At 46.6% G+C, this 25,393-nt stretch overlaps 3 protein-coding genes across 3 annotated transcripts; all 3 read right to left on the bottom strand.

Moving 5' to 3' along the window:
• Positions 1-604: 604 nt before the first annotated feature.
• On the bottom strand, positions 605-9,006 carry PHKG1 (phosphorylase kinase catalytic subunit gamma 1). Its single transcript, XM_042922152.1, has 10 exons — positions 8,870-9,006; positions 6,461-6,575; positions 5,808-5,986; positions 5,307-5,361; positions 2,733-2,798; positions 2,294-2,457; positions 1,816-1,906; positions 1,529-1,682; positions 1,227-1,352; positions 605-857 (listed from the first exon to the last, which is right to left on the bottom strand). The coding sequence occupies exons 2-10, from the start codon at positions 6,541-6,543 to the stop codon at positions 612-614; spliced, it is 1,164 nt and encodes a 387-aa protein (XP_042778086.1). The 5' UTR covers positions 6,544-6,575; positions 8,870-9,006; the 3' UTR covers positions 605-611.
• Positions 9,007-12,027: 3,021 nt separating this feature from the next.
• On the bottom strand, positions 12,028-17,121 carry CHCHD2 (coiled-coil-helix-coiled-coil-helix domain containing 2). Its single transcript, XM_042921270.1, has 4 exons — positions 16,897-17,121; positions 14,044-14,293; positions 13,096-13,246; positions 12,028-12,329 (listed from the first exon to the last, which is right to left on the bottom strand). Exons 1-4 carry the CDS (start codon positions 16,944-16,946, stop codon positions 12,319-12,321), a joined length of 462 nt encoding a protein of 153 aa, XP_042777204.1. The 5' UTR covers positions 16,947-17,121; the 3' UTR covers positions 12,028-12,318.
• Positions 17,122-22,521: 5,400 nt separating this feature from the next.
• NUPR2 (nuclear protein 2, transcriptional regulator) lies at positions 22,522-23,434 on the bottom strand. The gene is made up of 2 exons (XM_042921271.1): positions 23,082-23,434; positions 22,522-22,752 (listed from the first exon to the last, which is right to left on the bottom strand). Exon 1 carries the CDS (start codon positions 23,397-23,399, stop codon positions 23,088-23,090), a length of 312 nt encoding a protein of 103 aa, XP_042777205.1. The 5' UTR covers positions 23,400-23,434; the 3' UTR covers positions 22,522-22,752; positions 23,082-23,087.
• Between the last annotated feature and the right edge of the window lie 1,959 nt (positions 23,435-25,393).

The raw sequence follows: 25,393 nt of genomic DNA, 5'->3' as shown, positions 1-25,393 counted from the left end.
TAAAGCACAATGTCAGCCTTAAAAGGGTCTAGGGGAGCCGAATTATTTACCAGACAGAACTGTATTGTGCGAGTCACAAAGTAAATGATATTCCAGACAGACAAATACCGGAACCTTCCCTTTCTATTGTTAATCAGATCAGGACTCCCATATGCCTCTAAACATATGTCCCTAGAAAAGAACCTGCTCCCATGGTGTCACTGGATGTTGTGAGGTCAGTAAAACCTCTTGTGATTGTGTATCTCAGACTATTCTCTTTTATCCTCACCCTGGGACCCTAAGAGAAGGGCACGCAAGCATCTGGAACTCTGGGCCTCCCATGAGAAGAACCTGAGATGGTGCTTACAGCTGGGAAGTAGAGAAGCAGTTCCCCTCTATGGGGACAGGCCCTGACCACACTCACCAACATGTGATGACGTGTGATGGGAGCGCCCTGCCCTTGTGCAGAGCCTCTGAGAGGGGATAGGGGCCTCGGGTGCAGGGGTTCTGGCCAGGCCCAAGTACCCCGCTCTGGACAGAGACTTGGACATGATCTCACTCCTTCAGCTTCTGTTTCTGTGGCTTTCCCTCCTTGCCCGCCCCCCGCCCCACCTACCCCACCTGCTGGCCCCTCAGTAGTCTTCCTCAGCCAGGGAGAGGAGCACAGCTTTGGGTGTGTTCTCAAAGAGGGCAGCCCGGTTCTGCTGCTGCCCCTTCTTCACCCAGTGGCCATAGATGCGGAAAGCATAGGCATCGATGAGTCGGCGCAGAGGACGGAGGGCATAAGGGTCACGGATGACGATCTCCCGGGTCACCGGCTTCACCCGGCGGTACTGGTAGTAGATCCGCACTGAAGCCAGTACTGTTAGAGCAATCACCTGTGGAAAGCCAGAACTGAGAAGCTGGACCCCGTCCCTGCCGGCCTGTCTCCTTCCCCTTCCAGTGCAGGGAGTCCCTGAGCGTGATTGCTATGAAGCCTTGTGTGCCTACCGCTGGGCCTTTCCTAGTGTTCCCCCTATCATTCCCACCCCTCCGGCATCTGCAGAGATGTGGGCTTTTGGAGCCAGATGGGTGACATCTGTCCTCTCTGATGTCAGAAATTGAGCTGGAGCCATCACAGGGATGGGTGGGAGGGGAAGGACAGGTGCTCTGGAAACCCTGTGGGTGAAAGGAGTCCCTGGGGGAAGGAAAGGGACTTAGGGGCTTGGACTCGAGTCCTGCCCTGGGTGGGAGGGGAGCTTCAGTACCTTGAACTTGCCCCGGGGGCTGAAGTGACGCACTTCTTCCACCACATACTGCTGGAAGAACGGGTGTGCTAAGGCCTCTTCTGCTGAGCAGCGGCCCCGGGGGTTCACCACCAAGAAGCGAGAAACCTGAGAGAATAAGGAAGGGGGAGCTGAAAACATCAAGGCAGGGTCCCCTCCAGCACTTCAGAAGACATAAGGTCTTTCCCAGTAGGGTCCTCCATTTTGTAGCATGATATGCTTCTCTCCCCCGTGGTGGACTCCCGCTCTGTTGAGCAGAGGAGCCAGAAGGATTGGTCTCTCACCAAGTCCTTCACTGTGTCTGAATAATCATCCCATTCAGGTGAGCCAAACTGGTAGTTGCCACTCATGATCATCCTCAGCATCAGCATCTGTTTCCGGTGCCAGAAGGGTGGGGAGCCAGCCAGCAAGGTGTACATGATGACGCCTGTGCTCCACCTGGTATCAGGTGGAACAGGGAGGAAGGCAGGAGGACTGGCTGTAGCTCCTGCCATTTCCTCCCCTCCCCAGCCAGGTGCTCTTAGCCACGGGGGCATCCCTGTCCTTCTGGGTCACTTCCCAACATACTTACATGTCCACTTCCTTCCCATAACCTGGGTGGTCATCATTCATGGAGCATTCAATGATCTCAGGGGCCAGGTAACTGGGGGTCCCACAGACCTCTGCAGAAATAGTTACATTCAGGACAGGTCAGCAGGGGGCACTTGGAAGGGGGAAGATCCAAAGAAAAAAAACGGAGACAAAAGCAAAATGGTGCTTGGGCTGGGACTCTTCTAACACTGGCCAGCTTCAGAGCCAAGGGCAGGGCCTGGGTGCTGGGTCTGTTGCTTCCTCGGTCACGTCTAGCCATCCCGGCCTGGAACTCAGGCAGTGGGAACCTGGCTCAGCCCTGGGAGGAGGCTTACCTGAAGAGACACCTAGCCCTGAAATGGTAGGATTTTTATTCTGGGAGCGAAAATCAGGGGAGAAATCCAGGCAATCTCTGTTCCTGGGAGCGTGGATGAGAGAGACCTGAGCCCCTGACATGGGCCAAGGCCACGTTACCAGACCTCGCAGCTTCTCTCCTGGCTCCAGCTGGCAGGAAAAACCAAAGTCTGTGAGCTTGATGTTCATGTCATCATCCAGGAGGATGTTCTCGGGCTTCAGATCCCGATGCACAATGTTGAGTTTGTGCAAATTGCAGATTACCTCCAGCAGGGCTCTCATGATCTTTCTGGGGTGGGACAGGCACATGTCACTCTTATCTCCTATTCCACAGGGCCCGGTAGCAAGCAGGGAGACCAAAGCCCGTATACCCACCAGACTGCCAGTGCGGGAGGACAGGCTGAGACCATCTAGGCTGAGCCAAAGAGGGAGGGAGGCTACAAAAGCCAGCAGCGCATGCCCCCAGCCCAGACAAATGCATGCTGCTCTCACTCCAAGAGCTTGGTGCCAGTATCACTAGGAGTCTGGGGCAGGGAGTGGCAATAGGGGCAAATGGATCCTTACCTGGTTTCCTTCTCACTCAGAGTGACCTTCTCAGTGAGGTAATCAAAGAGCTCCCCTCTCTTCATCCTGTGGGGATGGCGGGTTTGCATCTGGATGGGTCCCAAGAGCACCCCCTCCTTACCCTACTCCCAGAGACCTGTTTCCTCCCCTCATATCTCCAGAGGCAGAGTGGACCACTCCCCATGAAGGACCAAGGGCTGCAGGAAGAAGCTGGGGAAGTGAGCAGAGGGGTTGTCTAGGGAGATTAGAAGAACAGTGGAAACCGAAAGGGTGGGATAGCACGAGGGTGAGTGTCTCCCCCACTGGGGGTGGGATGGCACCAGCCTGAAGGTCCCCCCACCTGTGGAAGTGACACACTGACTGGGATCTATCAGGGCCAAAATCAGGGCTGGGAGGTGAAAGAGGGACCCTGAGCCACTGGCCCAAGGCCCCAGATCCAGATCAGGACAAGAGTGTCCTGATTTTTCCCAGGAATGGACAGTAGAGGCAACAGTGCAGGTGCTGCGAGAGCAAAGTTTGCCTATTTTAGGAGTAAGAATTACAGTTCAATCTTCCCACTTCTTGGAATGATGTAGAAAGAGGTCACTGCTAAAACAATCTAGTTGTACCCTGGAGGGCAACTCAGGGCAGCATTAAAAATAGCTTCCCTAAGCAACTTCTTCAAAGGTTAGGGATATTTGAGCTGCCCACAAGAGCTCTACAGGGCAGTGCTACCGAGCAGAGCTGGGGACAGCTGCAGCTGGTTAAGTCTTGGGCAGCCCTGGGAAAGTCTCCCCTGGTTAAAGAGGAAAGGTACATCCTGCTCTCCTCACCCACCCCTCCAGGGAAAGCAGCAGGATTCCTGGGACACAAAGGAATTTGGCCACTGTCATAGAGGCAAGAAAACCCTTGAGCTTAGCTGGTATGGCAGGGAGGGGGGTTCTGTTTGAGGAGACAACTTAGAATTTACAGAGGTGAGCCTTATCTGTACAATATCTGCACTGTGTTCCAGAAAGGCCATGTGTGAATCCAGTTTTTATTATTCTAATTCCATTTTTAAAGACACTAGAATAACTCACTGTTAGCAACATAAGAAAGATTAACCAGTAAACACTGGGGACGGGGCAAGATACAGCAGGCTGCTGCCTCATGGACCTGGCAGTTTAATTGTACACACAGGCCAGGTTATACTGTGTCTGGAAGAAAATAACCCTACACATATTCAGCATGGCTACAGTATGAAACTTTCTAACAAGACAAAACCTATTTGAATAATTTTCTCAAGTAAATCCAGTCCCTAAAATTAGCTATTATGTAGGGAGGAATCAAGACAGCACACAATGGTGGTGGTTCATGCAGCCTTTAGTGAGGACTCAATGGAGTGGGGCGACAAGGAGCTGGACAGTTCCCTTCCCTGGGAAGCCTTTCTGATAAAAATGATAAGTCTGAAAACATTGTTCACAGAGCACTTTGTGTCGTCGAATTCAATACTTAGAGCCTGGTGAGATGGGCACAGTGGTTGTTATCATTTTTCCTTTCTTGAGAAAACAGAGGCTCTCAGAGCTGAAAGGCCCACTGTGGGCAGTGGACCCTGTGACAAGGAGCTTGTCTCAGTAGCCCTGTTGGTGCAGAAGCAGGGGAATAGTGACATTGATGACGACAACGATGACGTCAGTCTTTGAGCCACACCCCAAATACATCCTTTACTGCTTGCCTCCCTGGTGGGCCTCTTGCCTCAATACTGCTGGCCTCCTCCTTTCCACTCTTGCCTCCTTATAGTCAGTAGTATGCTTTTCAAAAGTAAGAGGGATGTGTTCATGCCTCCAAAGTCCTTGCCATGGCTGACATGCCTGCAAAATCCGGTCTTCAGTACAGACTGGCCTCACATTCTGCCAACTCCACAAGCTTGCCCCACTCCACCCTGGTTTCCTTGCCAATCCTGGAATATATGAAGCCCATCCGGTGGGGCCCTTGCTCTGGCTCTTCCTTCTGTCCTTCTGCTGGAAGGGTCCTTCTCCAGGTCTTGGTTCTGATCCCTCCCTCACTTCATCTGGGCCTCTGCTCAGGTCACCTTCTGGAGAGCATTCCCTGACAGCCCCATCTAAAGAAGCCCCACCTCTCTCTAACTCCTGCTCTGCTTTATGCATCTGTACATGTACATAACTGTGTGTATGTATCATTGCTTTCTGTTCACTCTCTGTGAAAATTATGACATGAAGTTGGGACTTTGTCTTGTTCATTGCTATAGCCTCAATGTCCAGAATGAGTATTGAATGACCACCTTCGTCATCGACATTGTAGTTGATAATTAATAGCATTTACATTGTGCCATTTGCTGTGCTATTATTACTTCTGTAATGCCCATGAGAAAACAGATACTTAAAGAAACCATCTAGCTCATAAGTGGTGGCCCCAGGATTCGAGATCTGGCAGCCTGACCCCGGGGCTGATTGACCTGAAGCATTGGTGATCCTATTTGGCCTCCACAGTGTAGGGAGCTGGCTGTTGGTCTCCAGGAAGCACTGGGTAGGGACCACACTAGGAGGTTCTCCGACAGGCCCCAGGGTGTGTCTGGCTCCAGGACTGGGTACTTACAGATCAAACACCAAGAAGAAGAAAGTGTTGGTCTCATATGTGTCCTTCAGCTGTACTGAAATGGAAATGACTAACTCGTCTCAGGTAGCAGAGGAGCCTGGGCAGAGGCAGCGGGGGGGCACAGGGGTGAGGGTACTAAAGCTGCTCCGACTGACTTCAAGAGCCGGAAGGGGTATCAGAACAGTGTTCAAAGGAGTCCCACTAAGGGAGGGGCCAGCCCGGGACCTTACCCCCCCATTCCCTGACCCGCAACCACCGCCAGTTCTGCTTGCAAACCTCTGGCTGGCTGGAAGAGGAGGCTTAGAGCTGAGTCTCCAGGGTGGTGAGGGTGCGGCTGGGAACCTCAAGCCTCAGGGTGCTGGGCCGGCAAGGTCTCCGGGGCAGGAGACACTCTGGGGATCCTGGCTAGCTGCACGGTGGGACCTCACGCACTCCCTGACTTGGGTTATTAGAGCAGAATCATGGTGGAGCACCCTGCTGGGGCCCAGAGCCATTACTCACTGATGTTGGGGAGCCCCGAGACCTTGCGCAGGATGTCCACCTCCTTCAGTGTCGCCTCCCGCAGCTCCTGCACCTCCGCAGAGCTGAAGCTGCCCCCGCCGGTGATGTCAATGATCTTCACAGCATACTCCTGGCACGTGGGCTTGTGGATGCAGCGCCTGACGACACTGCTAACTCCTCTGCGGGTGCAGAGTACAGGTGGTCCAGGGGCCCCTCACCCCAGGGAGAATCCCAGGTCCAAGGCACAACAGAGATGTCTTGCCTTATCCACCAACTCCCTAGGAGCTTTTGGGGATGGGGGGATGAAGATGGCAGAGGGAGGGTGATTTGTCTGGAGCTGATGAGTAACAAGCCTGGTGTTAGGACTCTTGACTCCTAGTTTAGTGCTCTTTCTCGGCATCGAGGGCCATCACCTTCCCTCTGACCCCTGATCTCTGACCCTGGTGCAAAGTGGGTTTGGAAGTGCTTGTCAACAGCACTGGGAGAATTCCGCTGGGAGAGGTATATACCCTTCTCATTTGTCCCGGTTCAGGAGAGCAGGACTCCAAACTGAGGGTTTCTCCAAGTGGACAGTGCTTTGGGGATGGGCCCATGGGCCCATGGAACTGGCTGGAGCCTAAGACAGCACTTCCTGGGGCAGGTCTAGGCCTTACCTGCCCAGGATCTCCTTGGGCTCATAGTTCTCATAGAAGCCCTGTGCTGAATACAAGTCTGGCAGTGCCTCGTCCCGGGTCATGCTCAGCTCCTCCGGGGTGATTCTGAGGGGCTCTGAGGGGAGAGATGGAAAGAAGCTGGCAGCCGTCCTGATCTAAGGGATGTGCTCTTTGAGGACTGGAAGGAACCCTTTCTCACTCATCTTTGTATCTCCCGGCACAGAACAGGCCTATAGTGGACGTTCAAAATAAATGTGAGTTGAAAAACCCTTTGGAAAGAGCCCAGCTTGCGTCTTCCTGCTGGCTGCAAACTTTTGTGAACCCCAGGCAACCCTGTGGCTCCCCAGATGTTCTCGCTGTAAGTTGCCGCCCCCTGGTAGAAGCAGCTGACAGCAGGCCAGGCCTAAGCCCAGGCCAGAGGCAGGAGGCTGGGCCATCAGCCCCAGGGTTAGCTCTGATGAGGCCAGCACACCCTTGATTTTAGAAAGAACCCCAGAGGAACTTTGCAGAGGACAAATTAAAGGGCTGTCTCTTCTCTCTGAGGAGATGAGGCTAGTCCTGCTTTTCCTCTGCTTGTTCTCTGTGCTTGCGGAAAGGTGAGAAGCTTCATGATTTCATCTTCTCAATATGGGGCTCCTAGAGCCTCTCTGTCACCTCCCCCAGTGTAACTGTCCTTCCGTGAAAACAGCCCTCCTTCCGGAACACACTTCCAGTGCTTCCCACTGTTCCTTCCTTACTCATTCTGCTCTCAACCAGGACTTTCCTAACCTTTCTTTCCTCCTTCCTTCCTTCCTTCCTTCCTTCCTTCCTTCCTTCCTTCCTTTCTCTCCTTTCTTTTCTCTTCTTTCTCTCATGCTTTTTGAGAAGCACTCTGCCAGGTGCTCAGAGGGATGCAGAGCTTAATGGGCCCTGCTTCTGCTATCACCTGTCAGTGTGTGGTGTCACCTCCTCCATTAGCCTGATCTCTGGGGTGTCCCAGCCATTCCTCCCTGCCGTGCCCAGTGCTGCTCCCTGGATGTGAGTCAACAGTTGGAGGTATCCCTTTGGCTCAGGGTTCTGATGGCAGGTCGGTTCTATCCTCGGAATGCCCCATGTCCTACCAAATGATGGCCGGTGAGCCCTGAGTGGTCCCGCCACAGTGTGGGGCGGTACAAAGCCAGGATACTCAGGCCTGGACACAGGAGCTGAGCTGGCCAGCTTTGCCTGAGGAATAGAAATGTTTATTTATTTTTGAGAGAGAGTGTGAGTGGGGGAAGTACAAGGGGTAGGGTGGGGTGGGGACAGAGAATCCGAGTGGGCTTGGCGCCGACAGCAGAGAGCTTGACACAGGGCTCAAATCCACGAACCATGAGATGAGCCGAAGCTGGACACTCAACCGACTGAGCCACCCAGGCGCCCCTGCCTGAGGAATATAGAGGCCGCCATAGTACTAAACTCCTACCTCAGATATAGGATTTGAGGAACAGAGAAAATCATCTACCAACAGGAAGAGGGGCAGATAGAAAATGGGCACAAGTTAACATTCAGCAGGGCCAAAGCTGCCTCTAGCCCCACTTCTACTGCCCTTTCTGGGCCCAGGAAGGCCTGGCCTATCAAATGGGCCAATTTGCTGACCAGCCAAGTAGGGCTAGCTGTTCCAGGAAGCCTGGTGTCCCCACTGCTGGGTGCCTGGTTACCAGAGGAATAATTAGAATAACAACAATCTCTGCCAACAGCAGGCGCCTGGGCTGCTTGCTCACAGGCTTCCCAGTCAGCAGCCCCAACTGAGCACAGAAATGTCTGTTCCTGTAAAAACAAGCCCATTTCCTTGCAGGTCCTTTTAAGTTCCCAAGATGGGTGTCTGTGTCCCCCACCTCCCAAAGCTGGGTAGTGCAAGTTCTCTCCCTTCCCCCAGCCCTCTACAGGCAGAGGATGTGGTGGACCCATTCCAGGAAGCCATCCCAGCTGGGGGCTCCATTCCCTGGCCTGACCAGCTTCACACACTTCTGGCTGCATTCACCTGTCCTGGGGTGGGGCAGGGGGACCACTCCCTTGCTCTAGGCCTGATTGAGCCACATTTGTGCTTCTGTCCACTACCTCCCTACCTGCCCTCCCACCCCCGACTCCCCACCTTTCCCAAGACTCCTTTGGAAAGGGTCCCCAGATGGGAGTAGGGAACCTGGTCCTTTTTGGAACAAAACATCCCTCCCCAAAACACAAAGTCTGAAAATACAATAACAGAGAACCCCCTTTCTGTAGGCAAATACCCTGAGGGGGGCTTCAAGAGTCAATGCTTCCACTCTGCATCCAGCTGCCTTCGGAAGGGAAAAGTGGGTCTAATGGCTCTGGATGTTTCTATCTTTTCTGCCCACAGCCTCTCCCTCTCTGCCTGTTGCCTGGCTTTTGTCCATCACCAGCCCAGCTACTCACTGTTAGGTCCTCTCAGGCCCTTGAGTGAATGTGACAGGAATCCCAAAGGTCTCAGAGCCCCTTGGGGAGAGGGAACAACTGAAGGCTGAAGCAGGTCCTCAGCAGACACTCGTGGCCACAGTAGGATATCTTGCTGCTCGTCCTCCGGGCTTTGCTACTTGGTGACGGAAGCCTGACGTGCCAGAAATAAATCACAACTGCAAATCTGGGATGCAGGCCAAGACTCAGCAGGGGCCAAGTCTCACCAGGAGGTGACCTCTGCTGGACGGTGAGGGAAACTCTGGTGGCCTGAGAGCAGGCAGGAACAGCATGAGGTGACCAGTCTTCCCTCTGGAGCTCCTTTGGCCTCCAGGCCCAGAGGAGATAAAGCCAGCCTTGACGGGAACACATTCACTTCTCTGGGAGCAGTGTCTCTATATGCAGAGAGCAGGGACCTGAGGAAACCCCAGGAGAAACTGGCGCACCCACACTGTAGCCCCAGTGTCCACAGGGGCCCACTCAGGAACGGTTTTTGTGGCTGACCTGCAGAATGCAGACCTTAAAGGTTAAGGAACATCCCCTTCAGGAATCCATCTCTGATCTGCTTCCATGATTTCATCCTTAACCCATTTAGTTTTCAGCCTGTGGTCTATTGGGAGGAGGTCCGTGTGCCAGGAAAAGCACATGAGCTCTGACAGGGTGCCCCTTTGGGCTCTTTGAGTGAGGGCCCTCATCAGTTTGATTCTACCTTAAGAGGTTGACAGAATTGGAAATAATGTATGCAACATGCTGACACTGACGTATTGCTCTCTCTCATTCTAAAACTACCTTTTTTTTTTTTTTTTTTATTAAAAAAATTTTTTTTAATGTTTATTTATTTTTGAGAGAGAGACAGAATGTGAGCGGGGAGGGGGCAGAGAGAGGGAGACACAGAATCCAAAGCAGGCTCCAGGCTCTGAGCTGTCAGCACAGAGCCCAATGCGGGGCTCGAACCCCCAACCAAGAGATCATGACCTGAGCCGAAGTCAGATGCTTAACCAACTGAGCCACCCAGGTGCCCCTAAAGCTACCTTTTTTCAAACCCCTAATTCTAATATACCAAATGAAGGGAGGGCTAATACGGTGCTTCACACAGAGGCTGAGCCCACAAGCACCCATTTGATTAGCATTTCACAAAGCACTTGCACATTCTCACTTGGACCCCAAAACTCTGGTATTAAGGCAATTTTAAAGAGAATGTGACTTGCTCAAGGTCATGAAGTAGGTAAGGAAGGCCTAGATGAACCCCAGGTATGGGCCCAAGAGCTCTTTCCTTTATTCATGCTGACCATCTATTTCTTTCACTCCTGGGAAACACTGCTTGATTTCTATATAAACGGGCACTGGGAAGGACTTTGGGTCTACTACGCATTAAGGCCTCTGCTTAACTGAGATGCAACATCTGGCTCCAATGATGAAAACACCTCAATTTCCTTTCACTTACTGTAAGCTCCCACCTCCTCTTTTTGTGGTCCTGATGCAAAGCTGTAGAGTGGACTTGTGCTTTATACTTTCAATGCTTAACAAAATCCCTTCTGAACTCAGGGCAAAGGGCCAGTGCATCTAGTGGATTATTCCCTGTGCCCATCTCTGGGTAGCCCTGGCTCCTACAAGGGAGAGGCCAGGCCAGCCAGACTCTTGCATTTTATTGATGTCAATGGTTCATTTTCCTTTGGTTCATTGATTCAACAATAAACTATTTGGCTAGTCACCATACGCCATCGGCCCTTGGACATAAGGGGCATTAACACTATGAACTCACATACTTCCAGGGAAAATGGACAAAGGAGCCCACAGATGAATCCAGAAGCAAATATGCTGGGGTCTTGCCGGTTGTGAACTGTCTGTGGTAATTCAGGCAAGGTGGTCTTGGTCACTTTCAGGAACTCGACAAGAGTAGGGCATTCTAAGAACACAGCTGAGAACAGGAGGCAGCAGGCAGCAGGCAGCAACTGACTAAACTCAATACCATTTTACTCACAGGTCTCTGAATCTTATAGATGGGGGGAAAAAATCAGCCTTGAAAAGGTGTATTTGGAAGTTGGAAAACTGCAGAGCACAATGTAGACTGGAGGTCAACTCCAAGCAAATGAATTTTTGAGTTGTGAGAAATGGAGCTCAGTTCATTTTTAAAAACGATGCACCCCAAATTGAGTCTATCTCCTTAAGGCAACATGGAATGGGCAGTTGCAATGAGCTTGAGTCTTTCAAGAAAGGGTAACTACAGTACCTTACAGAAGAAAAACATTTGCAGGGGAACTGCAAAAGACAATGGTTTTCATCTCTGACCAATTAATTGGACAGATCAGCGCTTAGGACATGTGCTGACCTGGCCACAGGAATCCACTTGTAATGGGGTTTATTCCTGTTTCCTTTATCACTCAGTCGATTAGAAGTATTATTTTAAACAGTTTCCTGTTACTGGTCAGTTTAAGAAACACTGACCTTCCAACTGGAGCTTTTTTTTTTTTTTAGTTTATTTATTTTGAGAGTATGCATGGGAGGGGTAGAGAGGGAGAGATTCCCAGACAGGCCCCATGCTGTCAGCACAGAGCCCGACGCAGGGCTTAATCCCACGAACTGAGATCATCAACTGCACTGAAAGCAACAGTTAGATGCTTAAAACTGACTCAGCCACCCCCCACCTCCCCAGAACCCTTTTAACGAGCACTGTGTTTGCTAGTGAGCTACTCCTTACATAACTACTTTTCTACAAAAGCTCCTCAGGGAATTGTCAGATCCTCCAGGTGGATGCTAATTTATTTTGGTGGTTGTTCATTTATTTTTGAAGGAAAGAGAGACAGAGTGTGAGTAGGGGAGGGGCAGAGAGAGAGGGAGACACAGAATCCGAAATGGGCTCCAGGCTCTGAACTGTCAGCGCAGATCCCGACGTGGGGCTTGAACTCACAAACCACGAGATCATGACCTGAGCTGAAGTCGCTGAAGTCGGTCGCTTAACCAACTGAACCACCCAGGAGCCCCAGGTGGATGCTTATTTAATACTGAGACTACGAAGTAAATAAAGACATGTTGAGACAATTGTGTTCTTTTGCAAAATGCGTATGTTCAACATGTATATACTGTACCTAATTTATAATCTTCAAAACCACATCTTAAAAGGTCACTTAAAAGACGCCACATTCTGGGAGAAAATCACTTTATTCTAATTAATTCACAATGTCACAAAAGCTGGTTTAAGGAGGCACACGAACATCTGCCCAGTTCCAAACTCAAAACTATCTCACAATGAACTTCTATGCAGTAAGAATACCTGTTTTCATTCCAATTCTGAAGAAAGCTGTATTTAATGATAGAGGAGAGGTTTAACTGGTGGTTTTACACTTTATTTCTTCACTATCAGTTATATTTTTATGCTAAATTAACTTGGTCATGGGAGATGATTTTTCATATCTTCAACTTGAACTTCTTGATTAGGCTAATCCTGCAAATAGAAAAGGTAAATTAGAAGAACAATAGCTGTACCTTCTTAGCAAAGCAGAAGCCCTCCAAATGATAAAAAGAGGGATAAAAGCCCAAGGTTATCAGTTCATGCCTGAAAATGAAAATAAGCATTTTAATAGATGGTGAATTCTTAGGTTGATAGGAGGAAATTATGTAAAAACAACTTCACTGTCAACATTCTAGACAGCCCAAATATCAGAGTTGCACTGAGGGATTTAAGAAACTCTTCTCTCTCAAATCAGGTGTGGGGAATGCCAACAACACATGAGTCTTTATGTCCATTCTTGGACTTTGGTGAAAATGGAATGTAATTTTCTATTCACAGCTTTATGGCTAGATCACTTACATCCCATAACCAGAACAAGATCTGACACACTAATCTATACCCACTTACAGAAGAATGAGATTCAGAACATTACTGGTAAAAGCTTATGACTAGAAACCTCTGGACCAGTCCTTTGTTAGAAGAGTTAGATTATTTTTAGAATAATGTAAACCAAATCTCCTCTAACTTGTCAAATTAATTTATTAAACACAGACTCCCAAAGTTCTCTAGGGTCCAGGAGTACCATGCTGTGAACTGAGCAGATGCAGTTTTTTTTTCTCAATATATGAAATTAATTGTCAAACTGGTTTCCATACAACACCCAGTGCTCATCCCAAAAGGTGCCCTCCTCAATACCCATCACCCACCCTCCCCTCCCCGAGCAGATGCAGTTTTAATCACAGATTGATGCATCACCTACCATTTGCAAATCTGCACTGTTTCAGCACCTCGCTGAAACCTTCACAAAGCTTAAGGTCACCCTGATTCTGGGCACACTCCAGGAACTGTTTCATCTCATAGTGGCAGGGGCCAAACTGCTGCTGGTATGCTGGCTGGGTTCCCTGAGGCTCCTGCAAAGGCATAACATTCAGGACCATTGAGAAAGGAAATTAGATCTAGACCCGAACAAAGAACAGTATCTAATGTCTTTGAGGCCAACTGGGGAACCACAACTAGAACCAGAATGCAAATTCAAGTTTCCATCTAATAACAATGAAAGTGAAAAACTTTAAGGCAGAAAGCAAATGGGCTTTAACAAAATTCCAGTTATAATCAGAAAGATTCAAGAACAAACATGCAAATAAAGTGAAATGGTTATGTGCATACCTAAATACCAGTGGGGGGGTTCAGTGAAAAGTTTCATGAATGACAAAGTGAAACTATTACAGAAAAATAGATGGATGAGTGTCAAATATACCAGAAACACAACAGAGTATATATTCAAGCCCATCAGAGGAGAAAATTCACATACTTCAAAAAAGAGGGGCAGTGGGCAAATAACAGACAAAAGATCAGAAAACAGCACAGAGCTATTAAAGAGATTTTTAAATACTTAACTAAGATGGAGACTGAATTAGTTAAGAGTCACCAAGACAAATTCCTTAAAATAAGGGGAAAATGGCTGTTTTTCAGTGGATCAGGTTGAACTGCTATTCTACTCCCTGGGAACAAATACAATTTGTACAGTACTTGATGCTGCTGGCCTAAGGCACTAACTCAGCTGCCAAACGTGACTTTTGATAACCCGTTTTCTGTTAACAGCACTGTGGATTCTAAAATCACAGACAGTACCTATATTATATGAATTTACAAATAACTGGTTTTTCCCATAATATACCACTGGAAAACAAAATGCATAAAATCCTACCTGGTAAGTGATGTCAGGCCTTGAAGGCTCAGCATTACTTCCTCCACCGAAGCCCCCAGTGATGGCATGACCTAGCGTGTGCCCGACGGCAGAGCCCACAGCCACGCCAGCTGCGGTGGTTGCCATCTGGGCCATCAGACCTGGCTGCCGGGGTGCAGCAGCAGGTGAGCCGACAGCAGATGGTGGAGCTGCCGCCGGCGGCTGAGCGGCTGGCGCAGGTCTGGGTGCAGCTCTCATCTGAGGTGCCCGGCTGTGAAAGAAAAGAACACAAAGTATGAAGTTCACACTTCCTACCAGGATTCAAATTGTCAGCTTAAAGAAACTGTACCTTGACCCTTGAACAACCCACGTTTGAACTTGCGGGTCCACTTATATGTGGATTTTTTCTGATAACTAAGTGTAGTACTGCATGATTTCTTAGTAACATTTCTTCTCTAGCTTACTTTATTGTAAGATTACAGTATTATAATATATATAGCACACAAAATACACGTTAATCAACTGTTTATATTTTTGGTAAGGCTTCCAGTCAACAGTAGGCTAACAGAAGTTAGGTTATTGGGGAGTCCAAATTTATTCACAGATTTGACTGTACCGGAGGTAAGTGCCCCTAAACCATTCATTGTTCAAAAGTCAAATGTAAATGAAAATAAACTTCAGGATCTTCATTTTTAATTCTTAAATACAAATACTCTATGCAAACCAGAAAACTTTACGGAACACAATTCCCAGAACTATTTACATCATTTTGTCTCTTTAACCTTTTAAGGTTATAATCACCAAGTATAAACTATCTTTGCCTGCTTTTTGCATTTCTATGTATTCGTATACCCTAGAGTAGCTTTACAGAACACAGTTATTCCAATACCTCATAAAAATCATAAAATATTAAGAGTTTAAAAGGTCTTTAGAGAATCCACCCATTCAGATACTAGGGTTAAGTATCATTGTAGGTGCTGGGAATCGACCTGTTAAAAGACAAAAACCTCTGCCTTCATGACACTATTGAGGGATCAATTAATATGTCATCTAGTATTAGGTAAAAAATATTGAGAGGGAGAACATGTGGGACTTGGCAATTTTAGGTCAAGTGAGGCTAAGTGTAACTGAGTTGGTATCATCTTAGTAAACATATGCAAATAGTCATATGGGGGAAATAATACAATCTAATTCCTTCATTTCAGATTAGGAAACCGAAGACCAGTAAATAGGAGTGACTTGCCTGAACTGTTACACCAAAATTTCAATTGTATCCCATCCCGTAGGACATTGAGATGCTTTCAGCATTTTCACTAACATGTCCTGCACTGCTTTAAAAATCTTCACATGTTATATTCCCTCTGCACATTTTTAGATAGTTTCCTTGGGAGCTCTTCAACCAAATAAGGCTAGGTCAGAAAAGCTAATGACTTTGCTTCCAATCAGGTGGCATCTGGCATCACTTTACAAAAATGCGGTTTTCTGTCCTTTGGTGAGAAGCTTCTTTCCATTAAGTGAACTGCTTCCCTACACTCCTAGCATCCTGTGTGAACACAATCCACCTTACTGCTGGAAAGCAATGTGGTACTGGGCTAAACGTCCTAAACTGGCCACTGGAAAACTGTGGTCAGACCTGGCTTTCCTACTTACTGGTAGCATAACCTTGGACAAATCACTTATTCTGAGTCTCCAGTTTCCTGATTTCCGTAAAACAGGAATAACATCTATCCCTAAGGTTAAAGTATAACTGGAAGTACATCTTAAAAGTATTTTATGAACTGAGCCTTGGTGGCTCGGTCAATTAAGCGGCTGACACTAACTTCTGCTCAGTCAGGTCATGATTTCACAGTGGTGGGATTAAGCCCCATCAGGCTCTGTGCTAGCAGCACGGAGCCTACTTGGGATTCTCTCTCTCCCTCTCACTGCGCCTGCCCTGCTCGCTCTCTCTCAAAATAAATAAACTTAAAAAAAAATTTAAAATATTTTATGAACTAAAAAACATCATGTACGTGTGAGGCTTTAGGAACTACGTCCCTGACTGGGCTGAGTCCCTGGAACGCTCATTGCTGGTGCTCAAAGATTATTCAGTTTATCGAAATGAGATCATTTTCCTGATTTTACTACCTTTCTCCAACACTGGTTTTTGGTTTTTGTTTTTTTCTGCTACTTTTAAAGTTTCAGCCTGTTTACACTTACACATATCCACTTCTTTGGAGGACTTGCCCATTTTAACTTAAAATGAGCTTTAGGCGCACTTGGCTGCCTCAGTCGGAAGAGCGGGTGATTCTTTTTTTTTTTTTTTTTTTTTTTTTTTAATTTTTTTTTTCAACTTTTTTTTTATTTATTTTTGGGACAGAGAGAGACAGAGCATGAACGGGGGAGGGGCAGAGAGAGAGGGAGACACAGAATCGGAAACAGGCTCCAGGCTCTGAGCCATCAGCCCAGAGCCTGACGCGGGGCTCGAACTCACGGACCGCGAGATCGTGACCTGGCTGAAGTCGGACGCTTAACCGACTGCGCCATCCAGGCGCCCCGGAAGAGCGGGTGATTCTTGATCGCCGGGATCCTGAGTTCGAGTCCCATGTTGGGTGTAGAGATTATTTAAATAAACTCAAAATACTTTTCAAATGAGCTCTACAGTATTTTCAGTAATAACTCACGGACACTCGAAATTAGGAAGTTTGCCACTAACGGGATACCTAGCCAAAGCCCATTTACAACCAGCTTGCGGCGGGTGGGGACGCACCAAGGCCGCAGCATTTACAGCGGCCTCCACGAGCCTCCGCCAGCCTCCACCAGGCGGCGGCGAGGCCTACTGCGGCCTCCGTGTGCGTCACGGCGCCGGCAAGGCCCCAAACCCCGCGGTGGTCTCACCTGGCCGGAGGGGCCATGCGGGAGGTACGGCTCCGACTTCCACGCGGCATGGCAACTGCAGGGCGGCTCGGCGTCTAGAAACGCAAGACTCTGCGGAGACCCCGGCGGCTTCTGCGAGCTGGTGAGCGGAAAACGGGGGGCGGGGCTTGGCCTCCGCGCGCGACCAATCAGTGCCCAGGCAGAGGCCTCTCGCTCACCGACGTCTCCGCGTGCCCTGAAGGTCACTGGAAGAGCAGGACGTCATGGCGGCGCGTCGTCGTACGCGGTTAACGTCATGAGCTCCGCCCCAGGTTCATTTAGGAGACCGGAAGTGCCTGAGGTTACTCTGCAAGTGTACTTCCAGCTTGGTGCTGCTAGTCTGAGCCGCTAGCTGTTTGCTTTGTAGGGTATGAGCACCGTCGCACTTCTTTCAAATATATGGTAGACAGATCCAGCCTTGAGAGCGAGGCAGATTATCTGGCGTTCTGCAACTGGACCTTAGGCAAATTAACTTTTCTCAGCATTAAGGTTATTTATTTGGGTATTTTTTTGAGGCACAGTGTGGGCACACAATGTGAACTGAACCAAGGAAACTGAAAACTTTAGGCAACACCGACAAAGCTGAGTTTATTCTATTTGTATTTCTCTTCTTTGTGGACTCAGGCAACAAGTTAAGATCAGATCGTAATAATGCCTTACACTTATGTATTACTATATAGTTTCAGACCCTTTTCGTTATGTCATAGAACTTGTGCCCATAATTGGGATAGTATTTATTCACTATTAATAAAAATGTTCTGAATGATTTCCAAGTGCTAGCTAGGTTCTACAGATAAGATACAGCACCAAATAAAACAAGACTACCTTCGTGGAATTTAAAGTTTGAGGAGAGACAGAAACGTCTACGTAAATCAGGTAGTGGTGATATGAAGCCAAAGTATGGTGAGTGAGATGGGGAGTTAGAAGTCGGAGAGGGCAGGAACTCTTGGAAGAGTTAGTATTTGAGGGGCGCCTGGGTGGCGCAGTCGGTTAAGCGTCCGACTTCAGCCAGGTCACGATCTCGCGGTCCGGTGAGTTCGAGCCCCGCGTCAGGCTCTGGGCTGATGGCTCGGAGCCTGGAGCCTGTTTCCGATTCTGCGTCTCCCTCTCTCTCTGACCCTCCCCCGTTCATGCTCTGTCTGTCTCTGTCCCAAAAATAAATAAAAAACGTTGAAAAAAAAAATTAAAAAAAAAAAAGTGTTAGTATTTGAATAGACTGCTTGAGGAAGCAGGGAAACAAACAAAATGTTTATCAAGGGTAATGGCATTCCAGGTAGAGGGAACAGCAATTGCGAAGTCCCCACGGTTGTATGTTTTAGTGATTGTCGATGTGACATAGTTATAACAGTAACGTTTTAAGGCCTCTGCAGTAGTGGAAAAGTTGGTTAGTGGTATTTCTTTTTTTTTTTTTTTTTAATTAATTAATTTTTTTTTTTTTTTTGGTTAGTGGTATTTCAAGGATGGCTTCATGGGAAGGTCCTTGGGATGGGATGGGATGGGATTTATGGAGGAGAAAAGGAAAGGTGGACCCTCCATTTCTGCTAGGGTGTCAAACAGAAAATTTCCCCTTCCACCAGAGGTTAGTAGTTTTTCCAGTGAAAGCACATTGTTTCCAGTAACAGCAGAATGTTTGTGGAACCGAAGGGTAAATAATGCAGTAACCTTTCATGAAAAAGTTTTATTTTCACAGAACTATAATGAAATTACAAATGATTACAAATGACTTTACAAATGATATGACATTGTATTTGTCTTTGGATAATTCATAAGCAGAGACGGAGTAAAGGAGCCCTATAAAGGACATCCTAGCAGAAGAGCTTGAATGAGCATAACTTTGGACAATTAAGACAGGTATCCAGAACAGAGACAATTTTAATCATACCTGGCTAAGTTGTTAATTCTTACATTGAGGAAAGAATATTAGGTATTTGTACAAGGTTATTTTGTAATAGTAAAGGATTGGAAACAACCTAAATTCTTGTCAGTATAATACTGGTTTTTAAAAAAGGCACAGCACACAATATGCAGCTATAAAAAGGAATAAAAAAGCCTCTCTGTTATTATTAGTATGAAAGATACCAAGAGAAACTGTCAAGAGAAAAAAGGCAAGAGGCAGAATTGAATGTACTGTGCTGTGTAACATGGAGAGAAAAGACTATTAATATGCATAAACTACCTGCAGCTGTTAACACTGCTAACACGAAACACTGTTAGTTGCCTTCAGGAAGTAGGACTGGGTGGCTGTAGCACAAGGTGGGACTTTTACTGAAAACATTTTCTATGTTTTGGATTCTGAAACAGTTAATATATTACCTCTACTCAAATACAGATTAAGAACATGTAAAAATTAAAACTAATAAAAACAGGAATTGAAAAAAAATTTCAGAATTCTGCTACATATCATTTGTAGTTGGCCAGGATAAATATGCTGAAGTTCCCTCTTTAGTAAAATGTATGTAACAACTTCTCATTCCATAGTGATTTCAGTCATTCTCAACAAATTCACAGTGATCAAAATTTGAACAAAGAACTCTTGCAGGCATTGTTACAGATATTTGATGCTGACATTTGGATGAATGGACTCCTGATGACTACAATAAAATTTTACCCAAATTAGGCTGTAGATAGCAGAAGTTTTAAAATTGTGCAGATCTGTTCCAGAAATTCCACAGAAATCCAGGAATTCAAGAAACACTCATGAATGTGGAAAGAAATTAGCTATAAAGATGTTTAACAAATTCCATAAAGTAGGGAAAACTAGTAAGTATCCTACAATACAGAAATAAAGTTATGATATATACACATGAAATGCTATGCAGCTATTTAAAGTATTATGAAAGAATATCTGACATGAAAAGTATCTTCATAGTGTATCAAGGGAAAGAACAATTACAAAGTAGTATACATAGTAGGTTTGTATTGAGAAAGTTCATGTATTTTTAAAGGCTGGAATTATGTACACTCAAGTAGTGATGTTATCCACTGGGTATTGATTTCCTTTTTTTTTGTTTGTTTGGTCATATTTTCCAATTTGTCTAAAATGAACATCCTTAAACTAATTAAACATACCATGGTGGTTTAAAATACATCCACAGATTCTTAGACACTCCCTTCAAAAAGTGGAGCCTAATTACTCTCCAACCTCATGACCCTAAGCTAGAACCACCTTGTTAGCCACTTCTGAATTCTGCAATCCCAGAAACTGAGATATGTTGCTTTAAGTCACTAAGTTTTTGAGTAATTACACAGCAATAGGTAACTAATACACAATTTCTACAGTTACTATATTTAAACTGTAAAGGTTCTAGTATCTAAGGTGAGCAAAATCTAGTTAGAACATCTAATAGAGTGTTGCTTTAACATGGCTTGTGTCTGTCTGGGTATGCTGTACTTTACAGCAAGAATTGTGTAGGAACTGAGATGTTTAAGACATTAAGGTCCTTGCACTCTAAATGTAGTTTTTCCTTTGGCTAACAAAGACATGTGATTACAGTGCCTTGCACATACCAGACAAAAAAAGAATGAACCAGTTAGTGAATTTTTAACTGTTGATCTAAAAATACAAAATACAAGTGGTTAGGAGGTTAAGTGGTTATGAAGTTCTAAGGATTTCAAAGGAATGGCTATTCACTGTGGATGAAAGATTCAGGGAGAAAGTGGCACTTAAAATTAAGTACAGGTGGAATTTGTTTTAGAAAGATTAAAATTACAAAGGGGAAAAGGGCATGGTAAGTAGGACAGCACAGATTGAAATAAAGCAGAATCAAATATGGAGGACAGAAGATCTGTGTCAAGATCCAGAGTATGTTTTTGGAAGTTGTAGTACAAAATTTAAGAAAATCCAAGAGATGACTTCCAGGACAATATAAGGAATCTAGGCTTTTTATCCTACAGGATTAGAGCAGTCATTGAGGGTTTTTATATATTTAAAATGGTCTTTGGAGGGGTGCCTGGGTGGCTCAGTCGGTTGGGTGTCCAACTTCAGCTCTGGTCATGATCTCAGTCTGAGTTCGAGCCCTGTGTCAGGCTCTGTGCTGACAGCTCAGAGCCTGGAGCCTCCTTCAGATTCTGTGTCTCCCTCTCTCTCTGCCCCTCCCCCACTCATGCTCTGTCTCAGAAATAAATATTTAAAAAATTTTTTTGAAAATAAATAAAATGGTCTTTGGAAGATTAATCTGCATATGGTGTGTGAGACACAGCAGAATAGGGGTAAGGGAAAAAAAATCGAAGGCCAAGACGGTGACAATGGGAATACTACTAATGATGTGAGTGCCATGCTCACTCTGGCAGCACATATACAACAATCATGTGAGTGCCTTTGTATACCAGGCACTAAGAGCTTTACATGTATTATTTTATTTACACCTCACAAAAACTATTTCTTAAAGTTTATTTATTTAGAGAGAAGAAAGTGAACATGGGGGAGGGGCAGAGAGAGAGCATCCCAAGCAGTGACACTGCAGAGACCAACATAGGCCCAAACCCATGAATCATGAGATCATGACCTGAGCCAAAACCAAAAGTCAGACGCTTAACCCATTGAGCCACCCAGGCACCCACACCTCACAAGAACTCTTTAAGTAAGTACTGTTTTATCCCCATCTTATGGATATGGAAACAGATACTTGGAGTTAAGCTATTTGCCCAAGTTCACACAGGTGTTTGACTCCAAAGCCAGAATTCCTATTACAGCACACCGTCTGGAGACATTTTAAAAGAATGAATGTAGTGAATGAAAGAATTGAAGACTGACCAGAGAGGAAGGAGATTCTGTTTTGTAAACTTAAAAATACTTACTATTTATTGAGTACCTCTTACATACTTAATTGTGTGAGATGTTTTATATATTTAATCTATAATCCAGTGTGGTAAGGTAATCCAGTATCATTCCATTTTACAAATGAGAAACTCCAGGCTTGGTGTAACTTGAAAAGCGTGCTGAATGCCTCAAAAGCGTGCTGAATGCCACAGCGATGAACAGCCAGAAGATTAAAATTCAGGCTGCTCCTTCCAGTACGCACCATCCTTCTCTCCTAACCAAGGACTCACCATTGGGTGCAGAGGCCTAAGGAATGCAGACTGAAGAGAAAGACAACCACCCTGATGTATTCTGCATACTTTTTAAACCACATCTCAACTCTCATCGTTGGAGCTGAAGTTTGTGGGTGGTACTGCACCACAGAATATTGTGTACAATAGAGGAAAACTGTGATGGTGGAATGAATGAAGGCTTTTGAGTATCTGCTATACCTGGTCTTCTTTGTAACCAGCTGCATGACCTCTGAAGAGTGATTTGAACTCCTTTGCCTCAGAATCCCCTCTACAAAATGGGAGACAGCAGCGTCCACATGAAAGGACTGTTGTGGGATCAGCAGTGCGGAGAATCTAGCAACTGTTCAGTATACACTCTTACAACTTAAAATATTCCTATTCTGGCAAACAAATATTAAACCTGCACACTGCATCTATGACAGGGGGTTGAAATCTTGCACACATTCCTCTCTTTGTTCTCACCCTATTACACATTAAGATGAACTCAAATATTTGTATATTTGAAACGAGTTACCGTAGCAACTGAAAAAAAAAAAAAAAAAAACCCCAGAAGAGTTAAAATGCCATTCTTGCTTTTAATTAAAAACCCTAAAAAGGCATACCCACTTGGACACTTGGATGTTACTTAATTAACAATCAGCAAGGAAAAGATACTGGAGCGGTAAACTTAAGTGATGTCGGAAAGAAGTTATGTTGACCAACACGGATTCTCCCCCTTACGACCACAGTTACAGCTGGAGTCAGAGAAAATACTTTTATCAGGGCCTTCGGGTATCCTGCAGAAAACTGACAAAAAAGAAATAAATTATTGTCTTTAGCCCATGCATACGCACTGGAAGTAAATTCTTATATTTTTAAGATGTTTCTGCGTTTCCTAGACCCTTCTTCTCCCAACTATAAAATTCCAAAAGGTAGAGTTTTACACTATTCTAATTGCAGCCAAGAGATCAGGTGGGTGTTTTGGGGGTCCAGCTACGACTCGCTAACGCGAAGCAGCCTCGGAAGGAGGCGACTCTGCCCGGGTGCAGTCACAGAGGGCGGACGCGAGAGGCACCGGGTGGCCAGGGCGCTCACGGGGCTTCCCAGAGTCCTGGCCAGGTGCAGCCCGCACGCACCTGTGCTCAGGCGAGGCGAGTGCGCGCCCGGGGCTGCAGCTGGCGCTGGCGACGCTTGCGCTGACCGTTGAGGAGCTTCTGCGCGATCTTGCGCTCGTGGCCTCCGGGCACTGGCCAGTTGGTGCGCAGTTCCCGCTCGCGCCGCGTCCGGCCCTTGCTGCGCCCGGCCCCGCAGGCCGGGAAGTCGCGCAGGTAGTAATAATCCAGGCAATCGTAGAGCTCGTCCTCGGAGCTCACGGGCGGCCACGCCTCGGCTGGAGGCTGCCGGACCCGAGCCCGGGCGTTGAGAAACGCCGGGCCCATCTCGTCGTCCCCCATGGCCGCCGGCCGGCGCACGCGCGCGCTCCTGGGAGACCCCGCCCCGCGTTTCGATTGGCTGTGCCTGCGGGGGCGGAGCTTATTGATGACCTAACAGAGCCGGGAAGTGGTCGCGTGTGGCCCTCTGCTTTCCAGCCCCCGCCACAGTGACCACTTCGTCTCTCCGGGCCTGTGCGCCGCCGCCGCGAGAGGGGCATTTGGCAAAATCCGACCGAACATTTTATGTCGGTCAAGAATGAAAAACTACAAGTGTCAACAAGGGACTACTTAAAGAAAATGTGTGTTCTTCCCGAGGACTTTCATCAGCAGTAAACATTTTGTTAGGCTGTTTGATGAGATCAGAAAGTGCTCAGTAATAATGTAAAGTGAAAGATTCACTTTTGAAGAAATATCTCTGGTATCCCAGTAGCGTATTTTTTAAAGATCTGTCTATATAAAAGATTGAAAGGAAACTCATCAAAATGTTGAAAGTATTTATGGCTTGAAGGGCCATATATACATTAGCTGTTTTTCTTTTCCACCGTACCCGTTTTTGATAAGGAGTGTGAATTAATTGCTTTAAGCGAGGGATTATAAAGCAAAAGGCACGCTGCCTGCTATAAGACCCGGAACTGCGCGCGATTTCGGATTATCCGCGGTTACTCAAGTGCCGCAGTTAGGCTACAATACACGAGGTAACCTCGCGCCGGCAATTTGGGGTGAGAGCCGGGAGTAGGGAGTGGCGGTGCAGGGTATTCAGCGCGAGCCGAGGGTCCGGCCAGTCAGTGCACATTGCGCTGGGATCCCCTGGGCGGGGAAGGGTTCTCCAGGAGAGGGGCGAAGGAGAGAGGAATCCGTCAGGGTTACTGCACCGGAAAAGGCCACGTCGGCCTCTTAGCGGAGGGGCGCCGCTGCGCCGCGGGGCGGGAGTCATTACTCTCCGGGGCGACTCCCAGGTCTAATTACCTAATTAGTGTGTCTCTAAAAGCTTCTCTCAGGGAGTTGTTGCGAAAAACGCCTTTAAGTAGCCCAGATAATTGTCTTCCCACAAAAATTGCAGCTATCCCCTGGGGGATTTTCTTTTTAATAGATCAAAATAATACCCTACTTTAAAAAAAAAGTTGGGGGGGGGTGCTTCCCAGATATTTGATCTTGCTGTTTGTTGTCCATTTTAATTTTTTCTTCCGCACTCTGAAGTCGTATCCCTGGTGGGGCGTGGCCTACATACCACGCTCTCAGGGCAATTTTGGTGGTTCTTTAAATGAACAAGTCCCAGGAGAGTGTTTTTAATAAAACACCGAGGGGATTTTTCTCTTCCACCCACGTGTCTTACATTTGCTGTTGGGAAAGAAACTAATATTTATCCTTTTACTACTCCCCCATACATGATCTTAAAAAAAACTCTTTAGATTTTGTGTTACAAAAGTACTAAGATATTCTTAAAAGTGCAAAGAATAGAACAGTGGACTCCCATATCCCATCACACGGATTGAACAATTGTCAAGACCTGTCACATTTTTTAAAAAGTTTATTTATTTTGAGAGACAGAGAGGAAGAGAGAGAATCCGAAGCCAGCTCCATTCGGTCAGTGAGAGCCCGCTGCAGACTTGAACTCACCAATCTTGAGATCATGACCTGAGCCAAAATCAAGAGTCAGACGCTTAACTGACCAAGCCACCCGGTGCCACTTGTCATATTTGCTTTATATATCCCTTTGTTTTCCTCTGCTGCAGATCTTATGTCATTTTACTCCTATATTTCTCAGTATACAGCTCTAAAAAACTAGACTCCTTTCTTACATAAACTTCAGTGTTATTTTCACACCTGACAAAATCAACTGGTCCTGTTTTTATCTAATACACAGTCCAGAATCAAATTACTCTGATTGTCTAAAAGACCTCAGAATACGTACAAAATCTATACATGAAGTTTGCTTGGAAGTCTCTATTCTAGGGCAGTCTTCCTGTCCTTTTCATTTTCCCCTGACATTGACTTGTTGAAGAATTTGGGTCAGT

This window comes from Panthera leo, chromosome E3, assembly GCF_018350215.1.
Source record: "Panthera leo isolate Ple1 chromosome E3, P.leo_Ple1_pat1.1, whole genome shotgun sequence".
Classification (NCBI taxonomy): Eukaryota; Metazoa; Chordata; class Mammalia; order Carnivora; family Felidae; genus Panthera; species Panthera leo.
The sequence above is the reverse complement of the archived record's forward strand: the minus strand, read 5'-3'. Positions and strand labels throughout refer to the sequence as shown.

Bases quoted from the DNA above. Each gene is read 5' to 3' on its own strand.
- CHCHD2 (XM_042921270.1), bottom strand. From the start codon at position 16,946: ATGCCGCGTGGAAGTCGGAGCCGTACCTCCCGCATGGCCCCTCCGGCC. The intron at 14,294-16,896 runs GTGAGACCACCG...TTTCTTTCACAG, and splicing joins CGCATGGCCCCTCCGGCCAG to CCGGGCACCTCAGATGAGAG. The intron at 13,247-14,043 runs GTAGGATTTTAT...ATGCCTTTGCAG, and splicing joins GGCCTGACATCACTTACCAG to GAGCCTCAGGGAACCCAGCC.
- PHKG1 (XM_042922152.1), bottom strand. From the start codon at position 6,543: ATGACCCGGGACGAGGCACTGCCAGACTTGTATTCAGCACAGGGCTTC. The intron at 2,458-2,732 runs GTAAGGATCCAT...GTCCCACCCCAG, and splicing joins CTGAGTGAGAAGGAAACCAG to AAAGATCATGAGAGCCCTGC. The intron at 1,683-1,815 runs GTAAGTATGTTG...ACCTGATACCAG, and splicing joins TATGGGAAGGAAGTGGACAT to GTGGAGCACAGGCGTCATCA.
- NUPR2 (XM_042921271.1), bottom strand. From the start codon at position 23,399: ATGGGGGACGACGAGATGGGCCCGGCGTTTCTCAACGCCCGGGCTCGG.